This window comes from Myotis lucifugus, unplaced genomic scaffold, assembly GCF_000147115.1.
Source record: "Myotis lucifugus unplaced genomic scaffold, Myoluc2.0 scaffold_15, whole genome shotgun sequence".
In the NCBI taxonomy this organism is placed as follows: Eukaryota; Metazoa; Chordata; class Mammalia; order Chiroptera; family Vespertilionidae; genus Myotis; species Myotis lucifugus.
In genome coordinates, this window is record NW_005871063.1 from 5,596,956 (window position 1) to 5,624,468 (window position 27,513).

The 27,513-nt window shown below is 38.8% G+C and overlaps 1 protein-coding gene across 4 annotated transcripts; it reads left to right on the forward strand.

Moving 5' to 3' along the window:
- Positions 1–701: 701 nt before the first annotated feature.
- On the forward strand, positions 702–27,216 carry C1GALT1 (core 1 synthase, glycoprotein-N-acetylgalactosamine 3-beta-galactosyltransferase 1). 4 transcript variants are annotated; one of them, XM_014452426.2, is made up of 5 exons: positions 702–861; positions 10,931–11,167; positions 14,657–15,324; positions 21,972–22,197; positions 22,876–27,216. In XM_014452426.2, exons 1-4 carry the CDS (start codon positions 855–857, stop codon positions 22,155–22,157), a joined length of 1,098 nt encoding a protein of 365 aa, XP_014307912.1. In that variant the 5' UTR covers positions 702–854; the 3' UTR covers positions 22,158–22,197; positions 22,876–27,216. The 4 variants fall into 4 exon arrangements, with proteins under 4 accessions (XP_014307912.1, XP_023606511.1, XP_023606512.1 ...); XM_023750743.1 differs by having other exon boundaries at positions 703–861; positions 21,972–27,216; XM_023750744.1 differs by lacking the exon at positions 702–861 and adding an exon at positions 1,259–1,401 and having other exon boundaries at positions 21,972–27,216.
- The last annotated feature ends 297 nt before the right edge of the window (positions 27,217–27,513 follow it).

Consider the following 27,513-nt stretch of genomic DNA (forward strand, 5'->3'; position numbering starts at 1 on the left):
AAAGGCCCCGAGTGCCTACACAAGGCCTTATGGTATTATCATCAACTGAATTTTCAGCCCTTCCTACTTCACAGAACTGGTTACCCAGCACCCGTTTGCATATCTTATCTTGCCGTATTTCCTGTCATTAAGGCCAGAGAGATACTGGGAAAAGAGTGTGTGTCTGTGTGTGTAGGGGGGGGGGAGGGGGAGCGGGTGAGGTGGGGGGAAACGGAGAAAAACAAGGTAAGAGCAGGCTCCAGGTCAAAAGACTCCTGCAGGGCCAGATCCTGCCCTCAGACCAAGGTCCACAAGGCGCCCCCAGGTTCAGTCCCTGCTGTCTCACTGCTTCAGTCCCTCTCCCGGTCCGGAAGCTAGTGCAAGGCCCCGCAGCATCGGAAGAAAGGCGAAAGCCAGCAGAGAGGGGCGGCCAGTGGGCTTCCACTCCGGCTCCCTGAAGACCCAACTTCCCAGACGACCTTCGCCCGAGGGCGGGGCGTGCGCTCGGCGGCCAATCCCCGCGTCCGCACGTCGCCGTAGCCCCGCCCACTTCGCCCCCACTAGCTAGGCTCTTCCCTGGGGCCGGGGCCGCGGCGGCGACGTCACCGCTAGGAGACCCCTGGGTGGCGCCTGCGCCGTTGGCGGGCCGCGGCCTGGACCGGCTGCGGGGAGGGGCGGTGCGAGAGGGCGGGAGCGGGCGCCGGGCCCCCCTCGGCCGCCGCCGCCGCTGCGGCCGGGGAGAAATCTAGGCGGCAGCGGGCGGCCCCGGCTAGCGGCCACGAGCACTTCTGCGGCTGCCGAGTGGAGCGAAGGTCGCCGGTCTCGTGTCGTTCTCCTCTCCGCCCCCCAGGAGGGGCGAGAGGGAGTCGCCGCGGATGTCAGGTACGGCCGGCGGAGGCGCCCTCAGGCTGCGAGCCCGAGGTCTGGCTTCCCCGCGTCCTTCCCCGGCTCGGAGTGTTGGCGGGGGGAGCCTGGAGGGTGGCACCCGAGCGCGGGCGCCGCTAAACAGGTGTCTGGGAGTCGCCGCCGGGGCTGGGGGCGTGCGGGCTTCTGAGGGCGGCGCGGCACTTCCTGCGCCCGGCGCCTCTTGCGAAACCGCGACTGGGTCCGCCTGCCCTGCCGGCCCGCTATTTTTGTTCAGTTGTTGCTTTCCTTCTTTCGCCGCGGGTCCTTCCCTGTCGCCCTCGCGCGCCTCTCTCCTCGCGCGCTGCCCTGCAGTCGACCGGCGGCCGGGGGCGGCGCCGGGTTCGGCGGGACCCTGTAGCGGTCCTGCCCCTCCGCCCGCGGGTCGAGCGGGACCGGCGGCTCAGGTGTGGGCACCTTCCCCGGGAGCCGCTGGACTGCCGCGCCAGCCGGGCTCCCAGCGAGCGGGCACCTTCCCCGAGTGCCGGCGGCTTTCTCCGGGCTGTGGCGGATCTTCAGGTTTGTCGGGGACACATGCCCCTTTTTAAGTCCCCCTGGCTTGGCGGGATGACCGAGCCCGGTGTGCCCTGGGCACTTGCCCGCGGGACAAGGAGGAGGAAAAGGTTTCCTTCTTCTCTTCTCCTTCCCCAGGTGCGAGTTCATTAGTAGGTGCTGCCAAGGTGGCCATACAGCTGGAGTTTGGGTAAATTATGTTCTCTTAAAAGATGACCGTAATGTAGGGGGCGGGGACTTATTTCTCCCTAGCGCTTACCCTAACGCCTGCCTATACCACACGCGCTGGAAATGGTGACTAGATTCATGATCTGGTTCTCTAAGCTCATTATAGATATTGTGGCATATCCTTTTTACGTTGTCGGGTTGGGAGCTGTTATGTTAAGCTAAACCGTGGATTGATTCCATGATGAAATTTAAAAGTTAGTTGTAAAAGTTGGAACTTGAGTGCGTTAGAGTGGGTGATTAGGCCGAGGTGTAAGGGGCGGAAATAGGTTCCTGTACGACCAGCTGGGCGTAGAACAGAGAGCCAGCTGTGCTGGGCACCGGGAGCAAGCGTCGTGCGTGACTTCAGGGCGTTTAATTCCGGTGTAAGTATAGACGGTGGGAATCTTGAGTTTCTTGTCTTTTTTTAAAAATTTCTTTATTGATTAAGTTATTACATATGTGTCCTTATCCCCATATTCCTTGAGTTTTTAAGAGGGGTTTAGACCGCTTTTTACACCTTTATCAGATAAATGTCAGATGAGTCTTGTGTTTGATGCTGTGGGCTTCTAAGTATCGTGTATAGTAAACTAGACGCATTTTCTGCCTGCCTTATTGTGTATTGATGATGTGCAATTTAAGTGAATATAAAGTTTCAAGTTACCAAACAGTTAACTCTTTTTTACCCTATGTTCAGTAAAATAATGATTTAGTCAGGAAAGTATGACTCATTAAAGTTCTTCACAGGAAAGGAGTATTGTTTTTTAGTACTAGTGGAGAACTATTAAATGTCTCTCTCAAATTTGGTTGGAATGTTTCAATGAATCTTTTTACTTAGGACTCAGCATTTAAAAAAATATTTTGTGGTTACTACCCATTTAAAGTATGGTTTTTTTAAAAAAATGCTTTTTGGTATAGATTATATATTGCTGAGTAAATTAAGTATTCAGAAATTCTTGGAATTCTTAGAATTTTATCACAGACTTATTTAGGAGTACATATAATGAATTAATGTTCACTTAGTCATGGCAATACACAAGTTTGTCACTAGACTTATGCCTTTTACTATATATTTGTATATTGATTTGTGCTCACTAAGATAAAAATTGCATCATATATAGCTTATGAACTTTACAAACCATGGCAATATAAAATAGTCTTTGTGTGGTAAAATCATTGATTGGAATTCTTGTGACAGTACAGGCATAAACAATCATTAGATGGAAATGGACAATCATGCTGAACTTCAGTTCAGATTCACTTACAACTTTAAGCTTCCAAGTATAAGTATGTGACTTTTAGAAGATTTGTTGAGATTTAAGTAAAAAGGTTAGTATACAAACTAACAAGATTGAAAGAAAGGCATGACAAAATTCTTTTACTGAAAATTCAGTGGGATTAAGGTCATTCTTCTAAAAAAAGCAAGAAGAAAAAATGGGGAGTTGTTCCATAAAAAGAGAAGTAGCATTTTATCATAAAATCTAAATGTGTATCTAATGTGTACTTAAATTTTCACTTTGTACTTAAATTCAAACATAAATGCCAAAATCTGTAATGTGTGAAAATAGGAAATGTGTCCCACCTTTTGAGAAAAAACTCCTGTGTCACAACTAGGGGGAGTGCTACTGGCATCTGGTGAGTATAGGCTCCAGATGTTGCTAAAAGTCTGACAGTAAACAAAGCCCCCACAACAGAGAATTTATTCAGCTCAAGATGCCAATTGTGTCAAGTTAAGAAACTTTGGCTTACCGGGACTTACACAGTTGGGGCATAGATGGTGGAGGGAAGAGGGTGTTTGTTGTGTAGACAGAGAAGACAATAGGAATAGCGGAGCTAATTGCACTGGGATATTTGGCAAACTAGAGTTCAGGATTGCTGAAGCATAAATTATAAGGCATGGAGTATTAACATATGAGGCTGGAAACCTGGACAGAGTCTAGGTCAAGGAGGGGCCTTATCATGTCCTTAGTTTTTGTCTTGTAGGCAGTGGGGTCCCATGGATTGATAGAGTTCAACTTTTCATTTTAGATAGGTCATTCTGATAACAGAATGGGAATAAATTGAGGAGAGATAGCCTTGAGTTGGGTAGACTGGTGAGCTATTGCAGGATCTTAGGGGAGAGAGGAGGGTCTGAAATAGGACAAGTAGTAAAAATGGAGAGGAGAGGATGGATTAGAAAAATATTTAGGAAATAAAATTGGCAAGATTAGGTAATTGGATGTGGGGTAAAGTAAGGAGAGTGTTAAAAATGTCTCCCTAATTTTTACTTTAAATAATCCAATAGCTTCTGGTGAAATAGGAACCCATTGGTCAGTAATTTAGGTAATTACCAGTAAATTAGGTAAGATGAGCAGGCTTAAGGGAGGAAGGCAGTGAGTCACTTTTGGACATGTTGAATTTAACATGCCTGTGGTCCAGGTGGAAATGCTTTGTGTGTGTATAAATCTGAAAGTTGGGGGAACTCTGGAAAGGATCAAGAGATCTTTTTGTGTAACAAGTGTGGGAAATTAGGGCAATTTAGTTTTTATATTATTTCATTCCCTATATAAAATATCTACCTTTATTTAAGTTTTGTCAGAAAAGTAATAGGTATGTACTTGATTTTTAAAAGTAAAACATAAAAAAGTTATAAAATGCAAATAAATTTGTCCTTGCTGCCCATGCCACCCAGTCTTAATTCCCAGAGGTATCCCTTGTTAAATATTTTGTATTCAGTAGTTCCCCCTTATCCATGGGGAATATGTTCTAGGACCTCCAGAAGATGCCTGAAATTGTGGATAGTACCGAACCCTGTTATACATACATACTTCGGAGATATTATGAGTTCAGTTCCAGATCATTGCAATAAAACAAGTCATAATCTTTTAGCTGGTGGAGGGTTTTGCCTTTAATTTGTTTAAAAAAAAAAAAAGGCAACATCTGTGAAGCACAATAAAGCAAAGTGCAATAAAATGAGGTATGCCTGTATATACTGGTTTTTTCCCCTCAGCATACATACATATATACATAACTTCTATGGTTTCATCTGATAACCCAACTACTAAATGCCTAACATGAGGGGGAAACATTTACAACCTAGATGTGTACAAAGGGATGATTCATGTCCTGGGTGGGACAGAGCTGGATGGTGCGAGATTTCATCATGCTACTTAGAACAGTGGGCATTTTAAAATTTACGAATTGTATTCTGGAATTTTCATTAAACATTTTTGGACTACAGGTAACTGAAATAATGGAAAGTGAAACTGCAGATAAGGGGGGGCTATTGTACATCATTCTAGAATTTTTATATATATACAGAAGCATTTAAAAACCCAAATGCAATCATACTATACACACTGTAGAGCTTTGTCTTAAAAAATAAATCTTTTATCTTACATGGGTGTTATGAGAGAAAATAAGTGAAAAGAGTAAAGTGGAGATTAATGGTTATAGAGCATCATCTCTTTGATATAAATTAAAGGATGTACATACATATATGCTTATACAGGCATTACTTTTTTTCCATGGATACATAAGAAGCAGTAGTAGTTACCTTTGGGGAGAGCTAGGTGTAGAGGTGAAAAAGAAAATTATTATTTCTGTATAAACTAATTCCTTGTCAGTAAATAAACATTGCTATGGCTACCAAGAACATCTTTCAGATTATGTCCCTAAGAGAAATTTCTGGTTATGAAATGATAGGTCGAGGCATATAAATTTCAAAAATTTAAAAGATATTGCCAGCCCTAGCCAGGTTGCTCAGTTGGTTGGAGCGTTGGTCCATACACCAAAAATTTTTGGATTTGATTCCTGGTCAGGGCACATTACTAGTACATAGATTGCATGTTAAGTACCTGTTTTTATATTAGGTTGATCTTTTGTTTTTCTCTTTATGATACTTTTTGTTTATTTTGGTTTTTTGCTGCACATATTTTTTTTAACATTTAATATAGAAACATACCTTTGAACCAGCAGTTTCACTGCCAGAAATTTATCCAATGAATAACCTCATACAATTTAGTCATAGCTTTGGATTTGGGGAAGATCTCAGTTCTTTATATAAAAATATAAAAATAGGTTTTCTCCTAATTTTGTTTTTATTTTATTTTTTTAAATATTGAAATCTTAGAATCATTTGGAATTTGAAAGAGAAAGGTAGGAATCCATCTGTGCTTTTTACTCTTTTCCCATATGATTAATTCAATATCATTTCTTGAATGAGCCATCTTGATTTGAAATGCTATGTGGCTTATGTATTAAATTTCCATATGTGCTTGTTTTTCTAATAGATTATTTTGATCTGATAAAAACCAACAGGGCTATCTTTGGGCTTACAAAGGTAGGTTAATTAACTTGCTATGAGAGACTAAACACCAGAGGAACTGTCAGCATTTCACTAAATAAAGAAGGGACAGGGCTATTATAGGGTTTTGAACAGTGGGGTTTAGATACAATTTAAATGAATCAATATTTGATAGGTTTAAAGCACAGGGAGACTGTGTGTCAAGGAGTTAATTAACATCAGGCATAAGCTAAGAAGCCCAGTCAGAGTCCTGTTGCCTTGGAGACTACAAAGTTAAGATAAATGTGGAATGTTGTGTCTGAGAAACCCTTATCTGACTGATTTGGAAATTGAGGCTGCTTCTGTTAATGATTCATCATCCATGCAAGAGTGGGATGTTGTAATATCATTGATACACTTTGTGACAGTCTGGTTATAGAGAAAAAAAGTTTCTCAGTGCTATGTCTTTTAAATTAAAAAAATTTTTTTTACAGATTTACAGATACATTGATATGCCTGTTTGACCTGAATATAAAATTATTTTTATTACTATACCACCATTTATTGTAGCTAATATATTTTAATATTTGGTAGGCCTAATCTACCCTCCAACCCCCAATGTGTCCCTTTCAAGAATTTTCCAGTATACTCACCTGCTTATTTTTCCAAACAGCATTTAGAATAATTTCATCATTATTAGATTTTTAAAATCTTGTATTTAACTGGGTCTGGTAGGGTTAGTTCACCCCCATATCCCTTTCCAGAATTTCTCATGTTCACATGTTTATTTTTCCATACTATGAATACTTTATACCAAGTTGTTTAACTTTTAAAAAATCTTATATTTTTGTTGGGGCGCATTACATATATAGGTTACTTTGGAGAAAATCAACATCTTTATCATTGATTTTTTTTCCCTATTATTTTTTATTATGGTAAAAGACACATAAAATTTACCATCTTAACCATTTTTAAGTGTAAGTTTCAGTGGTATTAGGTACATTTATATTGTTGTGCAACTGAAATGCTATACCCATTAAACAATAACTCCCTGTTGCTTTCCCCCTCCCCCCTAAGTCCCTGGCAACCTATTCTACTTTCTCTCTGCATGATTTAAAAAAATATATGTTTTTATTGATTTTAGAGAGAGGAAGGAAGAGGGAGAAAGAGGTAGAAACATCACTGATGAGAGGGAATCATTGATTGGCTGCCTCCTGCATGTTGGACCGAGCCCTTTTCGTCAGCAGGCAGACGCCCTATCCACTGAGCCAAACCAGCTAGGCTTAAGAATTCTTTATATATTCTAAATACTAGTTCTTTTGTTAAATATGTGGTTTGCAAATATTTTCTTCCAGTTTAGCTTGTTTTTTTAGTCTCTCAGTAGTGTCTTTTGTGGAGCACAAGTTTAATTTTAATGAAGTCCAACTTATTAATCTTTCCCTTTTTTGGATTGTGCTTTTGCTGTCAAGTCTAAAGATTCTTTGCCTAGTTCTAGATCAATATTTTCTTTTGTGTTTTTTTCCCCCTAAAAGTTTTATAGTTGCATATTTTATATTTAAGTCCAAGGTTCATTTGGAGTTAATTTTTGTATAAGATGTGAGATTTAGGTCAAGATTTTTTTTTTAATTTTTTAAAATTTATTTATTTATCCATTTATTTATTTATTTATTTATTTATTTATTTATTTATTTTTGGCCTAGAGGTGCCCAGCAACATTTATTGAAAGTCTTATCTTTCCTCCACTCAGCTGCTTTTATACAAATATCAGTTGATTTTTGACATTATACATTTATCAAATATCTATTTTTCAGTTGTCTATTCTGTTCTATTGGTCCATGAGCCTTGTACTCCAGTACTATATAGTCTTGATTTCAGTCGCTATAAGATATCTTAAATTCACGTAGACTGATTCCTCCCGCTTTATTCTTCTTTTTAAAAAAATTGTTGAGCTATTCTAGTTCATTCACCGTAACATATACATTTTAGAATAATCTTGTCTATACAAGAAATCTTGAAAGAATTTTCATAGAAATTGAATTAAATCTGTTATCCAATTAGGGAGAATTGACATGTTTACTATGTTGAGTCTTCTATTTCATGAACATAGTCTGTCTCCCCAGTTTTTTTAGTTAAGTCTTGATTTTTTTTTAAAATCAGCATTATTTAATTTTTAGTCATATAAGGTATGTACATGCTTCCAATTGTTTTATGTTTTTCATAATGTTTATCTTCAAAGGGATCATTGAAAAGAGGGCAGTCATGTCAGAAATGTTTAGCTAACATTCAAAGTTTGTTTAGATTTATTTAATTTCTCTTTTTTCATTAATTCAAGTAAATCTATCTTAATATGTTAAGTATTTAAAATAGCAGGACTATTTTGTAAATATACAAATTTACAAGCCAAATTTTGTAAAACTATAGCAAAATGGTGAAGAGTTTGAAGTTTTTTTTTTTTTAGCCTCACCCAAGGATATGTTTATTGATTTTAGAGAGAGGAAGGGGAAAAGAGAGAAACATTGATGTGAGAGAGAAACATTGATCAGTTGCCTCTCCTACCTGCCCTGAGTGGAATTTAAACCTATAACCTACATATGTGCCTTGACCAGGAATTGAACCTGAACCCTTTTGGTGTACAGGATGACACTCCAATCAGCTGAGTCACCTGGCCAGGGCAAGAGTCTGAACTCTTGATTTAGATTGCTAATGTGATCCTGGAAAGGTTACTAACCTCTCTGTCTGAATTCATCTATGAAATGGGATCAGTGGTCTTTAGTTTATGGTTTAAGACAGTGGTCAGCAAACTGCGACTCACGAGCCACATGTGGCTTGCGAGCCGCAGTTTGCTGATCACTGGTTTAAGGTAATCCATATAAAGCTCTTAGTACAGGAATCAAATCTTAGCTATAATTATCTCTCCTTCTTTCTCTGTCTCTGTTATTCATAAAGACTAGAGGCCTGGTGCACAAAATTCGTTGCATGGGTGCGATCCCTAGGCCTGGCTGGCGATCGAAGTGTGAGCATCTGGTGTGGAAGGGCAGGTCCCAGCTGACCTCTGGGCCCTGGGCAGCACCTGGACCCCTGCACGCCCCCCTCCGCCTGAGTCACAGCACCCGAGTCCCCATTCGGAAATGCACTGAGCGCAGCCGGACACCACGGGTCGGGGCGCAGTGTGGGCCTCTGGGCCACCGAGCGGTGCCACACCAAAGCCGGGCGGGCAGCACGCTCTCTCCCAGCTGGCCTCATAGACTGGCTCCTGCGCAAACCCATAGGGAGCCCTACCAGCCCCTGTGGTCCCAGCGGCTGCGGCCCGGCTCACCCGGAAGAGGCTGCGTGGGTGTGGGACGAGCTCCTCGTGGGTGCCTGGCACCTGAGCATAGGGTCTTCCCTGCACACGAGCCCTGGTTTTCTGGGAGAGGGTAGCAGGGGGAGTGAGAGTGAGCTCAGCAGACACCTCACATTCTCACTGCACCTCCATCCCCGTCACCCCCGCCTTCAGGTAGCCAGCGAGAGGTTGCAGCCCCCTGCCCGGGCGCCACAGGAGGTTGGTCACCACCACCTACTCCCAGTTCCCCGTCCCAGCCCAGGGCCCGGCCTTAATCGGGTAATCAGGGCCTGCCAGCCACTGGTTGCCATCTGCAGGCAATGGGTTGGGGCCGGCCCCCCCACCTGACTCTCTCAGAGCCTTAGAGCCCCACCCCCTGCCACCGCTACTGGTCACCATCTGTGTGTCCTGCCTTGGCCTGGTGCTGCCAGCCCACCTGCTCCACCAGCCCGCCTCGGTCCCACTCTCGTCGGGGCCCGTCAGGGCCAGCAGCGCCTCCAATGCTGTGTTGCCAATGCCCGCCATGTTCTGTGCCACCCCCTGGTGGTCAGTGCACATCATAGTGAGTGGTCGAACTCCTGGTCGAACTCTTGGTCGAGAGGACAATTTGCATATTAGGCTTTTATTATATAGGACTAGAGGCCCGGTGCATGAAAATTCATGCACTGGAGGAGAGGGGTGTCCCTCAGCCCAGCCTGCCCCCTCTCACAGTCCGGGAGCCCTCAGGGGCGGGAGGCGACCCGGCGATCAGGGGAAGGCGATGCCCCCATCACACCTCTGCTGCTGCCACTGCCGGCAACCCAAGCCTCGGACGGCCCTGGTTACCTGAGCCTCGGGCGGCCGTGGGCAGCTGAGCAGCCACCATCCGAGGCTTGCTTGCGCCTCGGGCATCTGCTGGGCAGCCGACATCTGAGGCTTGCCTATGCCTCAGGCCGGCCCTGGCTGGCGGGGGGGGCTGAAGGCAGGTCCAGCCGCACTGTGCACCTGCCACATCCCCGGCTGGGCTGAAAGGACTGTGGGACTCTGGCGGCTGATGCAAGGAGAGGTTGGACCCGCCTGAGGGCAGGTCCAGCTGCATCGCGCACCTGCCACCCCGGTGGGGCTGAAAGGACTAGGGGACTCAGGCGGGGCTGAGGGGACTGGGCACCACCATCTTGTGGCTATGGGTGCTGCCATCTTTGTGGCGGCATGACGATCAATGTTCATATCCCTCTTTATTAGATAGGATGTTATTCATCTCTGTAATGATATTCATCAAAAGTTATTTCTAGGATTTAGAGTGATTTCTTTCTTCATGCAGTGCTTTATTGCTTGCTTGTTTTTTGTTGTTGTTGTTTTTTTAAACAAAGAATAATACAAACCTTTTCCTTAAAAAATAAAGTAAAAATATAAATTTTAGTTGTCCCAGCACTTTGCATCTGTAATTTCAGTTGTTGAGCCAGGAAATCTGTATTTTTAAAATGTTCCTCAAATGAATTTGATTGAATCATATTTTCCCATACTTGTATTTACCCATGTCCCATCTCAACAATGATTATTCACTTTTTGACTTGTCCATAATGTGCTGTTTTAGCAGTAAATTCATCCTTTTATCTCCTGTGCATAGGTAGAAGTTAAATATTCTTAGATATGTTCTCTTATATGAAAAGAACTAACTTTCCAGTATAGCTAAAAGTTATCAGACTTTTTACTTTTGGTATGTATAATGCTCTATAGTTTATAACATCCTATTTTTTTTCTTACAGAAATACACTTTTGGGAAATGGCCTCTAAATCTTGGCTGAATTTTTTAATCTTCCTCTGTGGATCAGCAGTTGGATTTGTTTTGTGTTCTCAGCTATTTAGTATTTTGTTGGGAGAACAGGGTGACACCCAACCTAAGATTCTTCATAATGATCCTCATGCTAGGCATTCAGATGATAATGGACAGAATCATCTAGAAGGACAGATGAACTTCAATGCAGATGTTAGCCAACATAAAGGTATGGATTACTTTATTAAGGAGTATTTTTCAGTATTAAACAGTATTTTTCAGTCTATGTAAGTATTGAAAGAATTGCAAAGAGTTATATGAATTTTGTTACATCACAGTATATCTTTTGATAAAAGTGATCTTAATTTTAGATGTTAAATGACAATTCTCAGTTTGCCTCAGAAGAAGGAAATTGCCAAACTTAGGCAGTAAAATATTGATTTTGAATTTATTTTTTAGTAGAAATAGTTCAGAAACTGTAATTTGGCAAAAGGCAAAACTTTTAAGTCTAGATTTGTTTCTGAAAATTTTTATTTAGTCTGATTGTGTTTCCATGGTTTATATCTGCATCTTTGTTTTTTGCTATCATCTTGTTTTGGTCTTTGTTTTTGCTTAGTTGTGTTTTCTTAGAGAAACACAAGAGGTATACATAAATTTTAATTTATAATTTTATCAATAGTTAATATCACTTATCTTGTTTCCTTTTTAGAAGCATAAAGAACTAGGGAATTAAAAAACTAAGGGTGTGTTGTAATGACTTCATTTTCTCCTTGCCTCATATCTCTAACTAGGTTTTCTCAATTGAGCCCTCTGTGTTCCCTTTAAATGTAGGCTTTCTCCAAGTCTCTGTCCTTTGGCTCTTCTTTGCCTGTGTGATGTCATCAACCCCCATAGTTTTAATTCCCATCTCTCCCTTATTGTCTTTATCATATATGTGTGTATATATATATATATTATTGATTTCAGAGAGGAAGGGAGAGGGAGAGAGACAGAAACATTCAGTGAGAGAGAATCATTGATTGGCTGCCTCCTTCACTCCCCCCAGTGGGGATCGAGCCCGCAACCTGGGCATGTGCCCTTGACCAGAATCGAACTCAGGACCCTTCAGTCCGAAGGCCAACGCTCTATCTACTGAGCCAAACCGGCTAGGGCTATTGTCTTTATCTTTAACCCAGTTCTAAACACTATAAAAAGGCATTAACACAATTCAAAGATCGCTGCAAATTTTGTGGTTTATTTGACAGAAAAAAATGCAACCAGCTTGAAAACAATTAGAATTCTAGGATGCAGAGGGTCCTCATTAACAGTTGTTTCTGTTATCTTTCTGGCAGTAAATTATTTCTTTCCTACCTCTCAAGTGGTGGTTGTAGGGCAAGGTGTCAGATCTTGGTTGAGTTTTGTGAACTAGCAAGCACATTACAACTTATTTTATGTTGTGTGAATGTTTATATAACAGTGATTCAGCTCTGAGCAGGTGTTCTTATTGTAAAGCAGTTTAATCACTGTGCATTTGCTCTGTAGCATTGCTATAGGTCTTGAAATGATCAATTGAATTGAGGCTCCTCTACTACTAGTAAGCTGTGCTAGGTTGACCTTACTGCAGGCACATATATTAGGTACCTAACTTGTCCTCCTCCAAGGCCCACAAAATGTAGGGTATGCTAAAAGTTCTGTTCCTCTCAAATTTAACATGCAGATGAACTCCTTTTCTTTCCTACTTCTGAAACTTACTCTGCCTTCTGTATCCCATATTTTATATATCTTATTACCATCTGCCCAAGTCAGAAACGTTGCAGTCATGGTAGATGCTTTTCTTTGCTTACCAGTCAATCACATTTGTTACTTAAATCTAGCAGTTCACTTTCTTTACCATTTTTCAGATTTCTTCTCTCAATCTATAGTGCTTTTCCCCTGATCAGGCCTCAACCAAACTTCACCATGCCTTTTGTCCTTTCTTTAGGTGAGCATCTACTCATTTAAAGATGTATTTTCTGCATTATCTCTTATTTTTGCTGATATTGCTTTATCCCCCCTTCTTTGTTCTAGCCAACTTTCCATTGCACTGCTCCATAGGATTTGCCAGCCACTGCTTTCTTTTCCCACAGCACATCAAACCCTTTGTACATACCTCAGAAATTATAGCATCTCTTAGTATGTGGCAAGTATTGGTTTGCAAATGTATCTTATTCATCTTGTTATCTCCTGGGCTAGCACATGCTTACTACAAAGTCATTAATGAGTGAGTAATTGAAAGAATGAGAAAGAATATCTACCAACGGGGAGAAAATTTTCTTGCTCTTAGTGAAACATATTGCAGATTCCTGCCTCCACCATCATCTTCCCTTTCCATTTAGGATTTGGTATGTCTATATAGCTAGGAAATTGGGCTCCCAAGTATAAGAACCATGAATTTTCTCTGATTGAAAATAGGGTGATTTTGTCCATTTTTAGATTGTGAATTCTTGATATTTATTGGGGCATAAGTATATTTTCATGTCCTTTCCCAACCTTGCCTTCTATTCCCTCTCAATCAGTTACCTAGAAATTTATGTCTTTAGTTGTTACTTTTTCACAGGTGTTAGCTTTCTTAACGCACTGGTTGACCTTAACTTTAAGGATGTGCTTTCTGAGGATTATGCCTAGAGCATTGCTATATAAGTGTGGTTTTGCAGACTCATGCTGGTCCACAACTAAAGAAGTATTGAAATCACAATTAAAAGACATTTTATGGTAAATTGACAATAATTTTGTCAAAATCTAAATATAAAAACTTACTAGGGCTTGGATTTTATATATGATTTTTATTTTTCAGTATTTCATTTTTAGCATGTTTGTAAAAGTATAGATCTCAAATTATTGTATATAAAAATTGGTCCTTCACAAAGCACTGATTTAGAATCCTATAGTTGAACTCTTCCTCTGCATATTGTTACTCAAAATGTGGTTTTGACATGACAGCCAGTGAATTGTTTGTTACTTACCTGCATCCAGATAAGGAGCTTGCACCAGGATATAAATCATTTCAGCTCACTGCTTAGGACTTTTGTAGAGGTGGAGGGAGAAGCAAAACTTCTTCAATGAAAAAATTAATATGCTGCTTTATATTCTGGCATATGCTCCTTACACATTTCTTTGCAAACCCATACTTTAAAAAACACTACTCTAGATGATCTTGGAAATACTACCTCTTCCTATTCATATGTTCTTTTTCTGACTGGTGGTTTTGCATTTTGTAATGAGGTATAGTACTATTGGAAGTAATCTCAACTCTGTATTAATGCTTCTTCATGAAACTGGGGTAGTTAGGAAAACTTTTTTTAAAAAGCCACCTTAGGGTACTTATAGAAATTCATAACAGTGGACTCTTGTGAGCTTCAAAATAAACTGCCACTTCAGCAGCATGTCTTTCCTGCCTTTCAGAGTTTATTCAGAGCAATGAAAAATTATTGAAAAATTGAAGTCATAGTGACAACTCTTGTTAGCTCCACTGATCTCCTGGATAAGATTGACATGAAACCAATAGATCAGAATGACAGTTCATATTAGGTTGAGTTTTGTTTTCTTTCAGTTAAATCACTAATGGTAGCTAGGTAAATAGAAACAGGGACAGGGGGTGGGGTGGTTCTTTGATACCGTTTAAGAAAATGTCTTCTTCAACATAATTTATTTGGATTTCACATTATATGTAAATGTAACTTTGAAATTTTCTGTTTAATAGATGAGAACACTGACATCGCTGAAAACCTCTATCAGAAGGTTAAAATTCTTTGCTGGGTTATGACAGGACCTCAAAATCTAGAGAAAAAGGCTAAACATGTCAAAGCTACATGGGCCCAGCGCTGTAATAAAGTGTTGTTTATGAGTTCAGAAGAAAACAAAGACTTCCCTGCTGTGGGATTAGAAACCAGAGAAGGCAGAGACCAGCTATACTGGAAAACAATTAAAGCTTTTCAGTATGTTCATGATCACTATCTAGAAGATGCTGATTGGTTTATGAAAGCCGATGACGATACATATGTTATACTAGACAATTTGAGATGGCTTCTCTCAAAACACAGCCCTGAAGAACCCATTTACTTTGGGAGAAGATTTAAGCCCTATGTTAAGCAGGGCTACATGAGTGGAGGAGCAGGATATGTACTGAGCAAAGAAGCCTTGAAGAGATTTGTTGATGCGTTTAAAACAGAGAAATGTACACATAGTTCCTCTATTGAAGATTTAGCACTGGGAAGATGCATGGAAATTATAAATGTAGAAGCAGGAGATTCCAGAGATACCATTGGAAAAGAAACTTTTCATCCCTTTGTACCAGAGCACCACTTAATCAAGGGTTATTTACCTAAAACATTTTGGTATTGGAATTATAACTATTACCCTCCTGTAGAGGTAAGTTTAGAAATTTTATTACAATATAAATATTTAGACTGACTTTTGCTTACTTTAAAAAAAACCCAACTAATATGTGTATGTTTCTTTAGTAACACTGAGAATCTCCTTTAGTCTTTTTATGTAGAGTGACAGTATAACACAGTAAATAACAATATGAGTGTCAGCAATACTCAGTCATTCAACAAATATTAGTACTACTATATGCCAGGCACTGGGACTATAGCAATAAATATGGCCAAGTTCCAGTTCTCATTAACTTTATATTCTAGATGAGGAGACATATAATAAACACACAGACTAATTAAGATATAATGTGATTCTAGGTTGTGGTTAGTGTCCTGAAGAAAACGCCATGCAAGGGGATGCAGAGTGACTCAGAGTAGAGTGGGGGTTCTCTAGTTTGGGTGGTTAAGAAACAATGCATCAAAAGACTCTGAGGTTCAGAAAGACCTACTTAATAGTTGAATGACGTGGTATGGACAGAATTTGCCTAACTTCCTAGCATCATTTTTCTCATTTGTAAAATGGTTATGATCTACCTTTCTCATCCAGTTGTAATTACAGTGCAGTGCAGTGTCTATCACACAGTAAGTACTTAATAAGTCTTAGCTCTCATTTGACACCTTAACTTATAAATTCTTGAGAATTTTAAATTACATTATTTTATTAAATTTTTCAGACATAGAAATATTTGAGAAAAGTATAATGTCTTGTACCAACAAACCAGGTTTACCAAATATTAATCTTTTGCTACATTTGCTTCAGATTTTTTTAAAAGAAAAAGGTTATAGATATAGTTGAGGCCTGTGTATCCTCCCCAATCCATTTCTCCTACCTCCTTCTTCAAATAATATGGATTTAATATTTATCATTGCCAGACTTGTTTTTATATTTTTCCTACATGTTTATGTGTCCATAAATAATATATAGTATTGTTTTACAGATTTTTAAATAAATGGAATTATATCATATAGTAAAACTTATCAACATTAATCTATGTATCTGCTTTATTAATTTAGACTTCTGTGTAATAACCTAATATATGAATGTACTGTAATTTATCCATTCTCCTGCATATGAACATTTAATGGACTGTTGCTGGGTTTTCACTATTATGACCAATTACAGCAGTGAATGACTGAAAGAGTCCAGGCATCACAAAACCCAGCTTTTATACTCAGTTCTGTTATCTGTCCTATATAATAAAAGCCTAATATGCTAAGTGTCCGGTCATCTGGTCAGCCGTTCAGCCAATCAGAGCATAATATGCTAATGATATACTAAGGCCACTCAACTGTTCGCTATGACGTGCACTGACCACCAGGTGACAGACAGTTGACCGGTCGACCAGTCACTATGACATGCACTGACCAGCAGGGAGCGGATGCTCTGACTGGTAGGTTAGCTTGCTGCTGGGGTCCGGTCGATCGGGACTGAGCGAGACGGGCCAGACACACCCTGGAGCCTTCCCACGGTCCCTCCCTGGCCCCGATCATGCACCGGTGGCCTGCGCCCTCTCTCAATCTGGGACCTCTTGGGGGATGTCTGAGAGCCGGTTTTGGCCCAATCCCGCAGGTCAGACCAAGGGACCCCACTGGTGCACAAATTTGTGCACCAGGCCTCTAGTCTATGTATATAAAAGCCTAAGCAACTAGATGACCGGACAACCAGACCATAGCTATGATGTGCACTGACCACCAGGGGTACAGATGCTCAATGCAGGAGCTGCCTCCTGGTGGTCAGTGTACCCCCACAGTGGGAGCGCCGCTTAGCTGACGGATGGGCGCCAGACGCCAGGCTCACAGATGGCGAACATAGCTGCAGCAGCGCGAACCTCTCCCGCCTCTGCAGCAGTGCCACTGAGCGGCAGCAGGCTCAGCAGGGCCAGGATGAGTGGGAGCAGCGCCCCAGCCACCTGCTGCTTCGCACACTTTTACATCCCTCAGGGCCGAAACCAGTAGTCCGACATCCCCCAAGGGGTCCCGGATTGTGAGAGGACGCAGGCCAGGCCTCTAGTTAATTAATAATGCCTCTAGGCAAGTTACTAGAATCCTGTGCCTTCTTTTCTCTGGCCCTATGATAAAAGTAAGATACGTCATGCCATCATTCTCTTCACAGACTAGAACTTTTTTTTTAATCCTCACCTGAGGATATTTTTTCATTGATTTTTAGAGAGAGGGAAAGACAGATAGAACTATCAGTGTGAGAGACACATTGATTGGTTGCCTATTGCATGAACCTTGACCAGGGCCTGGGCCCAGAAGGAGCCTGCAACTGAGGTATGTGCCCTTGACTGGAATCAAACCCAGGACCCTTCAGTTCACCTAGGCCAGCACTTTCAAATCATCACCAAAATAGTAGTTCTTGACCAGGGGCTTTTTTTGTTTGCTTTCCATCTAGAGCAACCTGAAGTTTAGGTATCCTAACCAGGAATCAAACCTGCAACCTTTTGGTGTACAGGGCGATGCTCCAGCTGAGCCACCTGGCCAGGGCTTATAGTGCACCTTTTATTTAAATTGTAGTCAGTTTTAAAATGGATGGCAAAAACTAGTTTTTATGTAAAAATTTATTCAGTTATATTGAAAACTATAAAATAGATTTGGGAGTGCCAATACTGACCCAGACTTCCAATGTTGCCTCTTCTCTCTTAGAAGATTCTATATAAACCCAATGTGAAATCAAACTTCTATTACTCATCCATTATTTATTACTTTTCCTCCCTGAGTTACTATTTTAAAGCCATCCTAAATATCATACATACATTCTCTGTAGCACTCACTAAAAATACAGTGTAGAAAAATTTTATATAGCAAGTGAGAGTGTAAAATATTCTAGTTGATCGGAGTTTATGGTCTTAAGTTGGTTGTTCAGAACTTTACTTTTCATACAGTTCCCTTCTCATTCCACCTTCTCAATTCCCTATAAGTGAGTCTGTTCTCTAGAAATAGACTTTTCACCAGAGAATTTGCAGTCATAATATAGTGGATTTAAAATAGACGTGTGTGTATTTATATTTATATGTAAATACACACACACACACACAAAAGGAGTAGGCAAAAATAGGTTTACAGTTTAGAGTATCTGAAACAGTTTATCCTTGTATTATTTTATTTTTTCTACTAGAGGCCTGGTGCACAAAAATTTGTGCACTCGGGGGGTGGTCCTTCAGCCCGGCCTGTGCCCTCTCGCAGTCTGGGACCCCTCAGGGGATGTTTACCTGCTGGCTTAGGCCCACTCCCCGGGGGGATCTGGCCTAAGCTGGCAGTCAGACATCCCTCTGGGAGCCCTCGGGGGATGTCCACTTGCCAGGGGGGAGCAGGCCTAAGCTGCAGTCAGACATCTTTAGCACTGCTGAGGAGGCAGGAGAGGCTCCCGCCACCACTGCTGTGCTGGCAGCCGTCAGCCTGGCTTGTGGCTGAGTAGAGCTGCCCCTTTGGGAGCGTACTGACCACCAGGGGGCAGCTCCTGCATTGAGCGTCTGCCCCCTGATGGTCAGTGTGTGTCATAGTGACCATTCATTCCCAGTTGTTTTGCTGTTAGGGTCAGTTTGCATATTACCCTTTTATAGGATAGAGGCCTGGTGCATGGGTGGGGGCCAGCTGGTTTGCCCTGAAGGGTGTCCCAGATCAGGGTGGGGGTCCCGCTGGGGTGCCTGGCCAGCCTGGGTGAGGGGCTGATGGCTGTTTTCAGGCTGGCCAAGCCCCCCAGCAGGGACCCTCACCCCATGGGGGTGTGGCCAGCCTGGGTGAGGGGCTGAGGGCTGTTTTCAGGCTGGCCACAGCCCCTTCAGGGTGGGGAAGTCCCGCTGGGGTGCCTGGCCAGCCTGGGTGAGGGGCTGATGGTCGTTTTCAGTCTGGCCAAGCCCCCCGATGACCCAAGCTCCCAGCCTCTCCTTTTTTTCTTTCTCTTTTTTCCTGGTATTTATTTATCTTCTATAATTGAAACTTTGTAGCCTTGAGCAGAGCCGAGGGCTGGCCAGGGCAGGCGGGAAGCTTGGCTTCCTCCATCGCCAGGGGCAACCCAAGCCTCCCGCTGGCTCCAGCTCCGTGGCCGCTGCCATCTTAGTTGGGTTAATTTGCATACTCACTCCTGATTGGCTTGTGGGCGTGGCTTGAGCATAGTGGAGGGATGGTTAATTTGCATGTTTCTCATATAGGCTATGAATAACTGTAAACCTACTTTTGCCTATATATATAAATATTTCCTTCTACATGTGAAATTGCCTCTTTCATAGGTCAGAAATGATTAAATATGACTTATTCTATTATTTTGTCAGCTTTATTTACATTAACTCTAATTCATCTGAAACTTACTAGCATATGATGAGGTAGCTCCTGATTTTTAAAAAATTGTTAACTAATTATTTCAATACCATTTTTTCATTACTGATTTAAAATACCTCCTTTATCATACACTATGGTATAGTGTCTGAATTTCAAGTTCTGTTCCATTGCTCTATTTGGTTTTGGCTCAGCACCATATGTTTATAACCTTGTAGCTTTACAAAATATTTAAGTTATTAATCTAAGACTGTTATGGCAACTCTTATGTCTTTTTCCTTGAGTATAAATTTATTAATTTAAGGACAGTGGACATAATTGCCCAGGATTTTTTAGTTTGCCTTTTAGGTCCCCTAGTGAAGTTTTATAGTTTTCTTCAGAATTTTATTCCTTCTTAAGTATTTCCCTAGGTATCTAATATTTTTGTTACTATTCTACTTAGACTCTTTCTTAAAACTTCTTAGGCTATATATATGAAAGCTTTTGGTTTTTTAAAGCATCTTTAAAATCTGGCTCTGTTCTTAGATTCCTTATTTTGCATGATTTTTCACTTGACACTTGAGTTTTTTAAATAACCATAATACTATGCAAAGAACTTTTTTATTTTTAATAATTATGGCTGTTTTATTATATTTTGTTGCTTATAATGCTTAATAATAACAGTATCCTGACCATCCATTAAAAAGCAATAATACAATAGAGTGTAACATAATTAATGCACTAAATCTTGTAAAAATATTATTACAATACTTCACAGTCAAATAAAATTGCTTCCATAGAGGATCAGCAATTTAAAACTAACTGCTATTGTTCTGGTTTTTTAGTTCAATATGTACTGGCCAGTATATAGCCACTAACATTAACCATTGAGCGCTTGAAATGTGACAAGTCCACATTGAGATGTGCTTTAATTATAAAATTAATGACTGATTTCAAGGTCTTAGCACAACTGAAAAGAATGATTTCATTAATAATTTTAAAAATATTACATATTGAAAAAATAATATGGATTTATTCAGTAAGATTAAATTAATTTCATCTACTTTTACTTTTTAAATGTGGCTATTAGAAAATATTAAACTACATTATGTGATTCATATATACCTATTGTACAGAGGTAATCACAAGTTGACTTACAGTTTACTTTTCATATTTGTTTCTATTATGTTCCCTCAAGCTTTAAAAAGTAGGCACCAGATAATATTTCAGTGCCTACATAGTTGTCCAAGATTTCACAAACAGTGTTTCAAAGGAAAAGTTGAGAATCAGGCCAGAGAAAATACAATGAATAATTTCTTGATAATTTTTAAGCATTGTCAGCTGCATACTTCCAAACATAAATTATTAAATGTTCAATTTTAGTAGGTCAATATGAATCTTCTGTGGTAACTTACCAGACTGTCTTTCTCCTTGGGTCCTTGCAAAGACATTAGATAGGATCCCAGTTTTGTTGGAGTCACCAGAAACATTCTCCAGATACTAGTTCTGATCCCCAAGTGACCCGTGATTGTTTAATTCTATGACCAGGTTTTTTTTTTCCAGTTTTCTATATTTTTATGCGTTTTCATTCCTGTTTGTTGTATTTTTATTTTGTTTTGTTTTAAACTTGTTCTCATACCATCTGTATTAGGAATGTATGAGAATTACATAAGTGTGAATGAAGGTTTGAAACTCTGACTTATTGAGGGCCACCTGAATGTGATTGTTCTATCAATAATAGCTGACATTTATTGAGCATATATTATAGGCAAAGCATAGTCCTAAGCATTTCATGCACATTATCTCCTTTAACCATCTTTTGCAGATGGGGAAATTGATGCTTATAAAGATTTAATAACTTGCCAGTGTCATACACCAGTAGGCAAAATTTGGATTCAAACCTAGGTTTGACTCAAAACTTCCTCTCCTACTATTTGGGTTAATGTGTAGATGAAGTATTAGATTGCAGACACATAACTGGCAAGGCTTTCTAGTTACTGAATGTTCTGAAGGTACCTTTCTGGAGCTCAGCCAAACGAAAATTGATAGTGAGAAAATTATGAAGAGAAAGCAAAACTTGAAGAAATAGAGCTTTATCCTTTGTATTGAAAAAAGTCTCAAGATTTTTTTCTGCTGAAACACTGTAGAGTAAGAGAATATTATTTCAATTTGAAATGCTTTAGCAATTTCATATTTGGTTTTAAATCAATAGGAACTTTAAAAAATCCTTTCTTCCAGGTCTAATAAATTAGGTGCCTCTTTAAACCTTGCCAGCTTTAATTATTGGATTCTGTTAAAGTTAGTGTTTTCTTTATCACTTTGTGCATACTGTATTTTAACAATGTGCTACTTATTTAATAATGTCTGTTTCCTCTACTTTTTTAGGGTCCTGGTTGCTGTTCTGATCTTGCAGTTTCTTTTCACTATGTTGATCCTACAACCATGTATGAGTTAGAATACCTCGTTTATCATCTTCGTCCATATGGATATTTATACAGATATCAACCTGCCTTACCTGAAAATATACGGAAGGAAATAAGTCAAGCATACAAAAATGAAGATCCAAAGTAAAATTTGGGAAACCTTGAAAGAAAAGCATAAATGAACAGAGGTAAAATGTCTGACATTGCACTGAAGAAGAACTTCTGCATTTCTGATGTAGAACACTGGAAGCCCAGTGAAGAATTCTAAATGAACATTCCGTATTAGAAACCTTTCATATGAATGCCTATAAACTGAAGCTTTAATAAGCTGTGAAGTCTGTTAAAATGTGTTTTGATACAGTAATATATATATATACATATGAAAAACTTGTGTTTTTATAATGTTGGTAAGGCAGAGGGGCTAAAAAGATTTTGTTGCCTGTTTCTGACCACATGTATCATTTTCACTGGGAAGCTAAAACTACACTGTACCATATTAATAACACACACATGATGCTAAACAGATCTGCCTTAAAATTTTAGAAGGAAGTATTGTTGTTCAGTGTTGTTTATAAACTCAAGACATGAGTTTATATTCACAGTATGGTATAAATGAACCCCTCCTCTCTCAACACATACCCGTGTGTAGTTTTGGCTAATCTAAATTTTGCTGTGACTATTTAAAATTGGCAATATTTCTTTCAGAAGAAGGTAGAATAAGAATGGCACTCATCCCAATGCGCATTAATAAACCACATTTTGAAATGATCATGGACCTTGATTATAATATATGTATATACTTGGTTCTAATTAATAGTTAACCGTTTATAGGCATACCTCGTTTTATTGCTTTATGTGCTTCACAGATGTTGTGCCTTTTACAAGGCAAGAAAAAATTTTCTCTCCTCAAGAAAAAAAAAAGATAACGACTCGCTTTATTGCGACACTTGCTTTATCGTGGTGGTCTGGAACTGAAACCGCAGTATATCTAAGGTACTATGCTGAGTCGCCATTGTCTCTTCTAAATATGTTTAACCATTCTTGGATACCATTTTCAATTATTAATATTTACTCAAAGCTTTAAAGCATTTGATTAAATATTTTGTTCCCATATTTACCCATTGTTAATTATGGGTAACTAATAAATAATAACTTTAATGCTGCTTGGGGAATGTTTTTTGATATCACTGCCACTCAGGAATTACTAAGCTACACTTTTAATTGATCATTTAAAACTCTTTCCAACTACATAATTATAGTTTTTTTCATTCTTATCCTGTTGAGAGATAAGAACTTGTTTTGTGCCTTTCATAACTTCTTTAAAGCAGTTTTAAAATTCATTTTTAGGATCTAAGATGGTTGTTAATTACACTGGCAAAATAATTTGAATGCAAGATTTTGACCAGAGTTAATTAAAAACATTAGAAAATGCACAATGCTTAAACAAGCTGAAATATGTCAGGTATTGAAAGACAAAATACTTATTTTATGAATAATATCTAAATTTGATGCTGACTTATGTACAGGGTGGGGCAAAAGTAGGTATACAGTTGTTTGTATAGAAAATAATACAATAATTAATAAATAATACAAGAATAAATGCTATTTTGTCCCATCCTCTATTTGGGGATGATTGTATTGCCAATGGATAGATAATTCCAGTTGAGCAGAATACCCATTCAAGACTGTCATCAAAAACACATTCATGAATATTTTGTTCTTATTTTAGTGACCCTCTATTTAAAGAGTTTCTGGAAGGAAAAAAAAATTAGTTTTTGTTATCTTTAGCATATTACCTGAGTGTATCATAACAATATTTTACAGACTTTCTGTAAGATTATCATAAATGGTACAAATGATTTATATTTCTCTTATGTTTATCATGCTAATTTCACATGGCTGTCACACCATTGACTCTGCTGTTTAGCTAAATAGTTTATATTTATTGTGCCAAAACATGTCAAAACTATGACCTCTTTAGAAGGTATATTTGAGAGGATGTTCATCTTAGTGGCCAATTATGGATACTATGTCTATGTAGTGAAAACTCACACCAATTTTTACCTATTAAATTGTTTTTTATTGTTTTCATGATGGTCATCTGCCAAAATTTTAAGGCATTCATTCTGTTCTTGAACAGCTCTTCACTTTGGTGTGGATATGAATTTATCTGAGTCCATATTTGCTACTTTTCTGTACTAGAAGTATAAATAGTTTATTATAAACATCCAAAAACCTTAAAATTTACTCAAAGGAAATGAACATTGTGATAAATCCTGGGGTCTTGAGTTAGACTACCTGGGTTTAAATTCTTGCTTCATCACTTACTAGTTTTGTAATCTTGAGCAATTTCCTTAATCTCTCTGTGCCTCAATTTCCTCATCTGTAAATTAGGGACAATAACACTACCTACCTCACAGGAATTTTATGAGGATTAAATGAGTGAATATATGTATGGCTTTTAGAATACTGTCTGGCCCAGAGTATGAAGCAATAAATATAAGGTTTTAGTCTGTTAACTTGGAGTGTAAATATTTGTTTCAAATGAATGAAAAAATCTGCTTTAATCAAATCAGATATTGAAGGAAATACTTTATTCATTTCTTATAAGTAATAGCTAGTTTTTATCTGATGCATATTATATGCCAATTACTGTGCTTAGATACTCTTTGTACATTAGTGTTAATCCTCACAAATTGGATGCTATTCCCATATTATGGATGTGAAAACAGAGGCTCAGAGTTAAAGTACATTTTCCACTGTCACAAAGCTAATAAGTAATAGCTGGGATTTCTACTCAAAGCCTATGTGTTCTTTGTACCATATCAGCCCAGAGGTTAGTCATTTAGCATTTTTTCCATTTTTACTTACTGACATGTGATACATTGGCCAATAATAGTAAAATTAACCAACTTGTCATGATGCTTCTCAGATTGTGGTTTTTATACTCTTACCTGGGAGCTTGTTAAAACACCAGTTTCAAGACCCCAAGCCCAGAAATTCTGAATCTAGCATGGGGCCCAGGACTATTGTTCATTCTTACTAGATACCCTTAGACTGTGGTTCTCAAAGTGTGGTCTAAATCTACAATGTATCAGTATCATTTGGGAAATTGTTGGAAATGCCATCTCCTGGGCCTTGCTCATACCTATTGGAGCTAGAGTTATGTTTAAACAAGCCCTCCAGGTGAGGCTTATTCATCCTAGTTTGAGAACCTGATAAACTCTGTGTGATTCTGATGCAGGTGATCCTTGGAACATACTAAGGATTAACTGCTGTGTAAGTAAAGTATCTTTCAAAGATTTTGATAAGGCATTTTAAAAATAAGTGTAGTCCAATATTACACTATATTAAATGTAAAAGACTTTAAAGCTGATTTAAAGGGTCAGTGGATCATTTATTTTGGCAAAATTCTTTAGCTTCTTCAGAGTGACTAACATCAGGACCCACACAGTAAAATCTATAATTCTTTGAGTTTAGGAATTTCACATTAGTGCAGGAAAGGTTCATTAAGTAGTACTAATTCATTAAAAACATCCTAAATGAGTGTCATCCCAAATGCCCACTATTGTTAATAAAAATATTTAAATAGAGATAGCAAAATACTATTTTACAATATGCATAATGGGTTGGGTTTTGGGGGTGTTTTTTTTTTGCTAATTTTGACACTATCAAAATTTCATTACTTTTAAGAATCAGATGACTGTCCTACATGACCTTATAAAGCAAAAAATTCAAGTATTTGATAAAGTACATAAAACCAGATTTCATGATAATACTGACTTATATTTTAAATTAAGATCTCTGTCATTTGGATAAATGATTTTAATGTGGCCTCTCCATAACAGTATGCTTGTATTTTCAATTGGGAAGTTCATAGATGATGCAAAGCAGATTGTTGTCCCAGAGCTAAATTATTTGTTTTTAGATACCTTAAATTTCAGAGGAGCATTTGTTACTATAAGAAGATTAGAAAATAAATCACTGACCAGTTTTGAATATTTTTTGAAATATGGTCATTGGATTTGGGCATTTAATTTGCTAACTGATTATTTTCATAATTGTTTTTGAGTGTTAATTTTTCACTTCCTTGAGCCTATCAAACTGCAGTGTCCCCAAAAATGTATACACACTTTTTTGGAATTACTAATTATTACATTTTTGGAGGACATCCTATATATTACCAGCTTGAAGATTGAAAAATCCCTCACTTGATTGATTCGATAAAATCTGTCCTTTTATTCTCCATTTAAATTTTCAGTTTAGAGTATTATGTCTTTGACAGTTTCTGCTTCTTTGTATTGATTGCCCTTTCTTTATTTTCTAAAACTATTCTCCATATTCTAACTACTTCCCCCCCCCCCAACTACTCCTAATACTGCCTTCACAAGGTTAATTAGCTGTTATTAGTGATTAGAATTTGTATTGCTTATTGATAATTTCATACCTATTAACTTTAAGTTTCCCTATGAGTTTAGAAGTAGAAATCTGTCTAAGAATAATGTCTGCTGGCTCTCAGAATATTGCCCTACTTAAAAGTCTACAATTTTAAACTAATTCTAGATATATAATTATTAAATGAAGTAAAGTTATTTATATTCCACCTCCCCCCTTTCTCAAAACAAACCAAACAACTCATTTGCCTGATTTCTCTACTTTATAGTAGGCCTGACAGAAACATACTTAATAAATCTGGGGGATAACCTGTGGTTTAATTTATGCTAAATGTAACTTTTCTTTAAAATTACTTATGTTTATATAATTACTTATGTTGAAATAGAAATTTTAATACAGATTAGAGTAAGAAATTTTACCAATTCTCTATAGAGAAACCAACCTAAAACTAGTGTTCTATTTCAACTTCTTTACCTCTCTAGTTTTCAGTTTTTATCAGTTCAGTTTAAATAACTTTGCAGGGCCCTGCAAATTAATAATTCATATAAGGTATGTTATTAGAGGGAAACTAATCTTACTGCTAAGCAGTGTGCTATATTACACAGTGAATGTTTGTGTTTTGGAATTTAAAAACTATGTAAGGTAATAGTGTCATGAATGGTTTAACAATGTCTGGTGACTTGCTTATTTTAAGTGATCACCGATAAGTCAGAGAAATGTATTTTTAAATATGTTTTTTAAAGTGCCTTTTGAACATTTTTAAATAATGGATTTAAACAATTGAGTAAAATAAATTACCATGTTTAAAGCTGTTTCATCTGATTATTTTTAACTTATGTAAAAGTTGCGGGAGAAACTCATCCTCTGGGTAATTTGGGAGTTATTTTATAGAAAATATTGATTTAAATTGTGGTAGAGACACATCGATTGGTTGCCTCCTGCACGAGCCCTGATCTTGGCCAGGGATCAAACCCAAGACCCTGGGATGTGAAGGCCAACTCTCTGATCACTGGCCAGGGCTGAATGAGACATTTTATATATGGCAAAAGGCATATCAAGTTCTTTGCTCCTACTATGTAAAAACATCTTTCCACCTTTGCTTATTCTGC

Excerpts from the sequence above, each read along its gene's own strand:
- C1GALT1 (XM_014452426.2), top strand. Across the intron at positions 11,168-14,656 it reads AGATGTTAGCCAACATAAAG|ATGAGAACACTGACATCGCT; the intron begins GTATGGATTACT and ends TCTGTTTAATAG. Across the intron at positions 15,325-21,971 it reads ACTATTACCCTCCTGTAGAG|GGTCCTGGTTGCTGTTCTGA; the intron begins GTAAGTTTAGAA and ends CTACTTTTTTAG.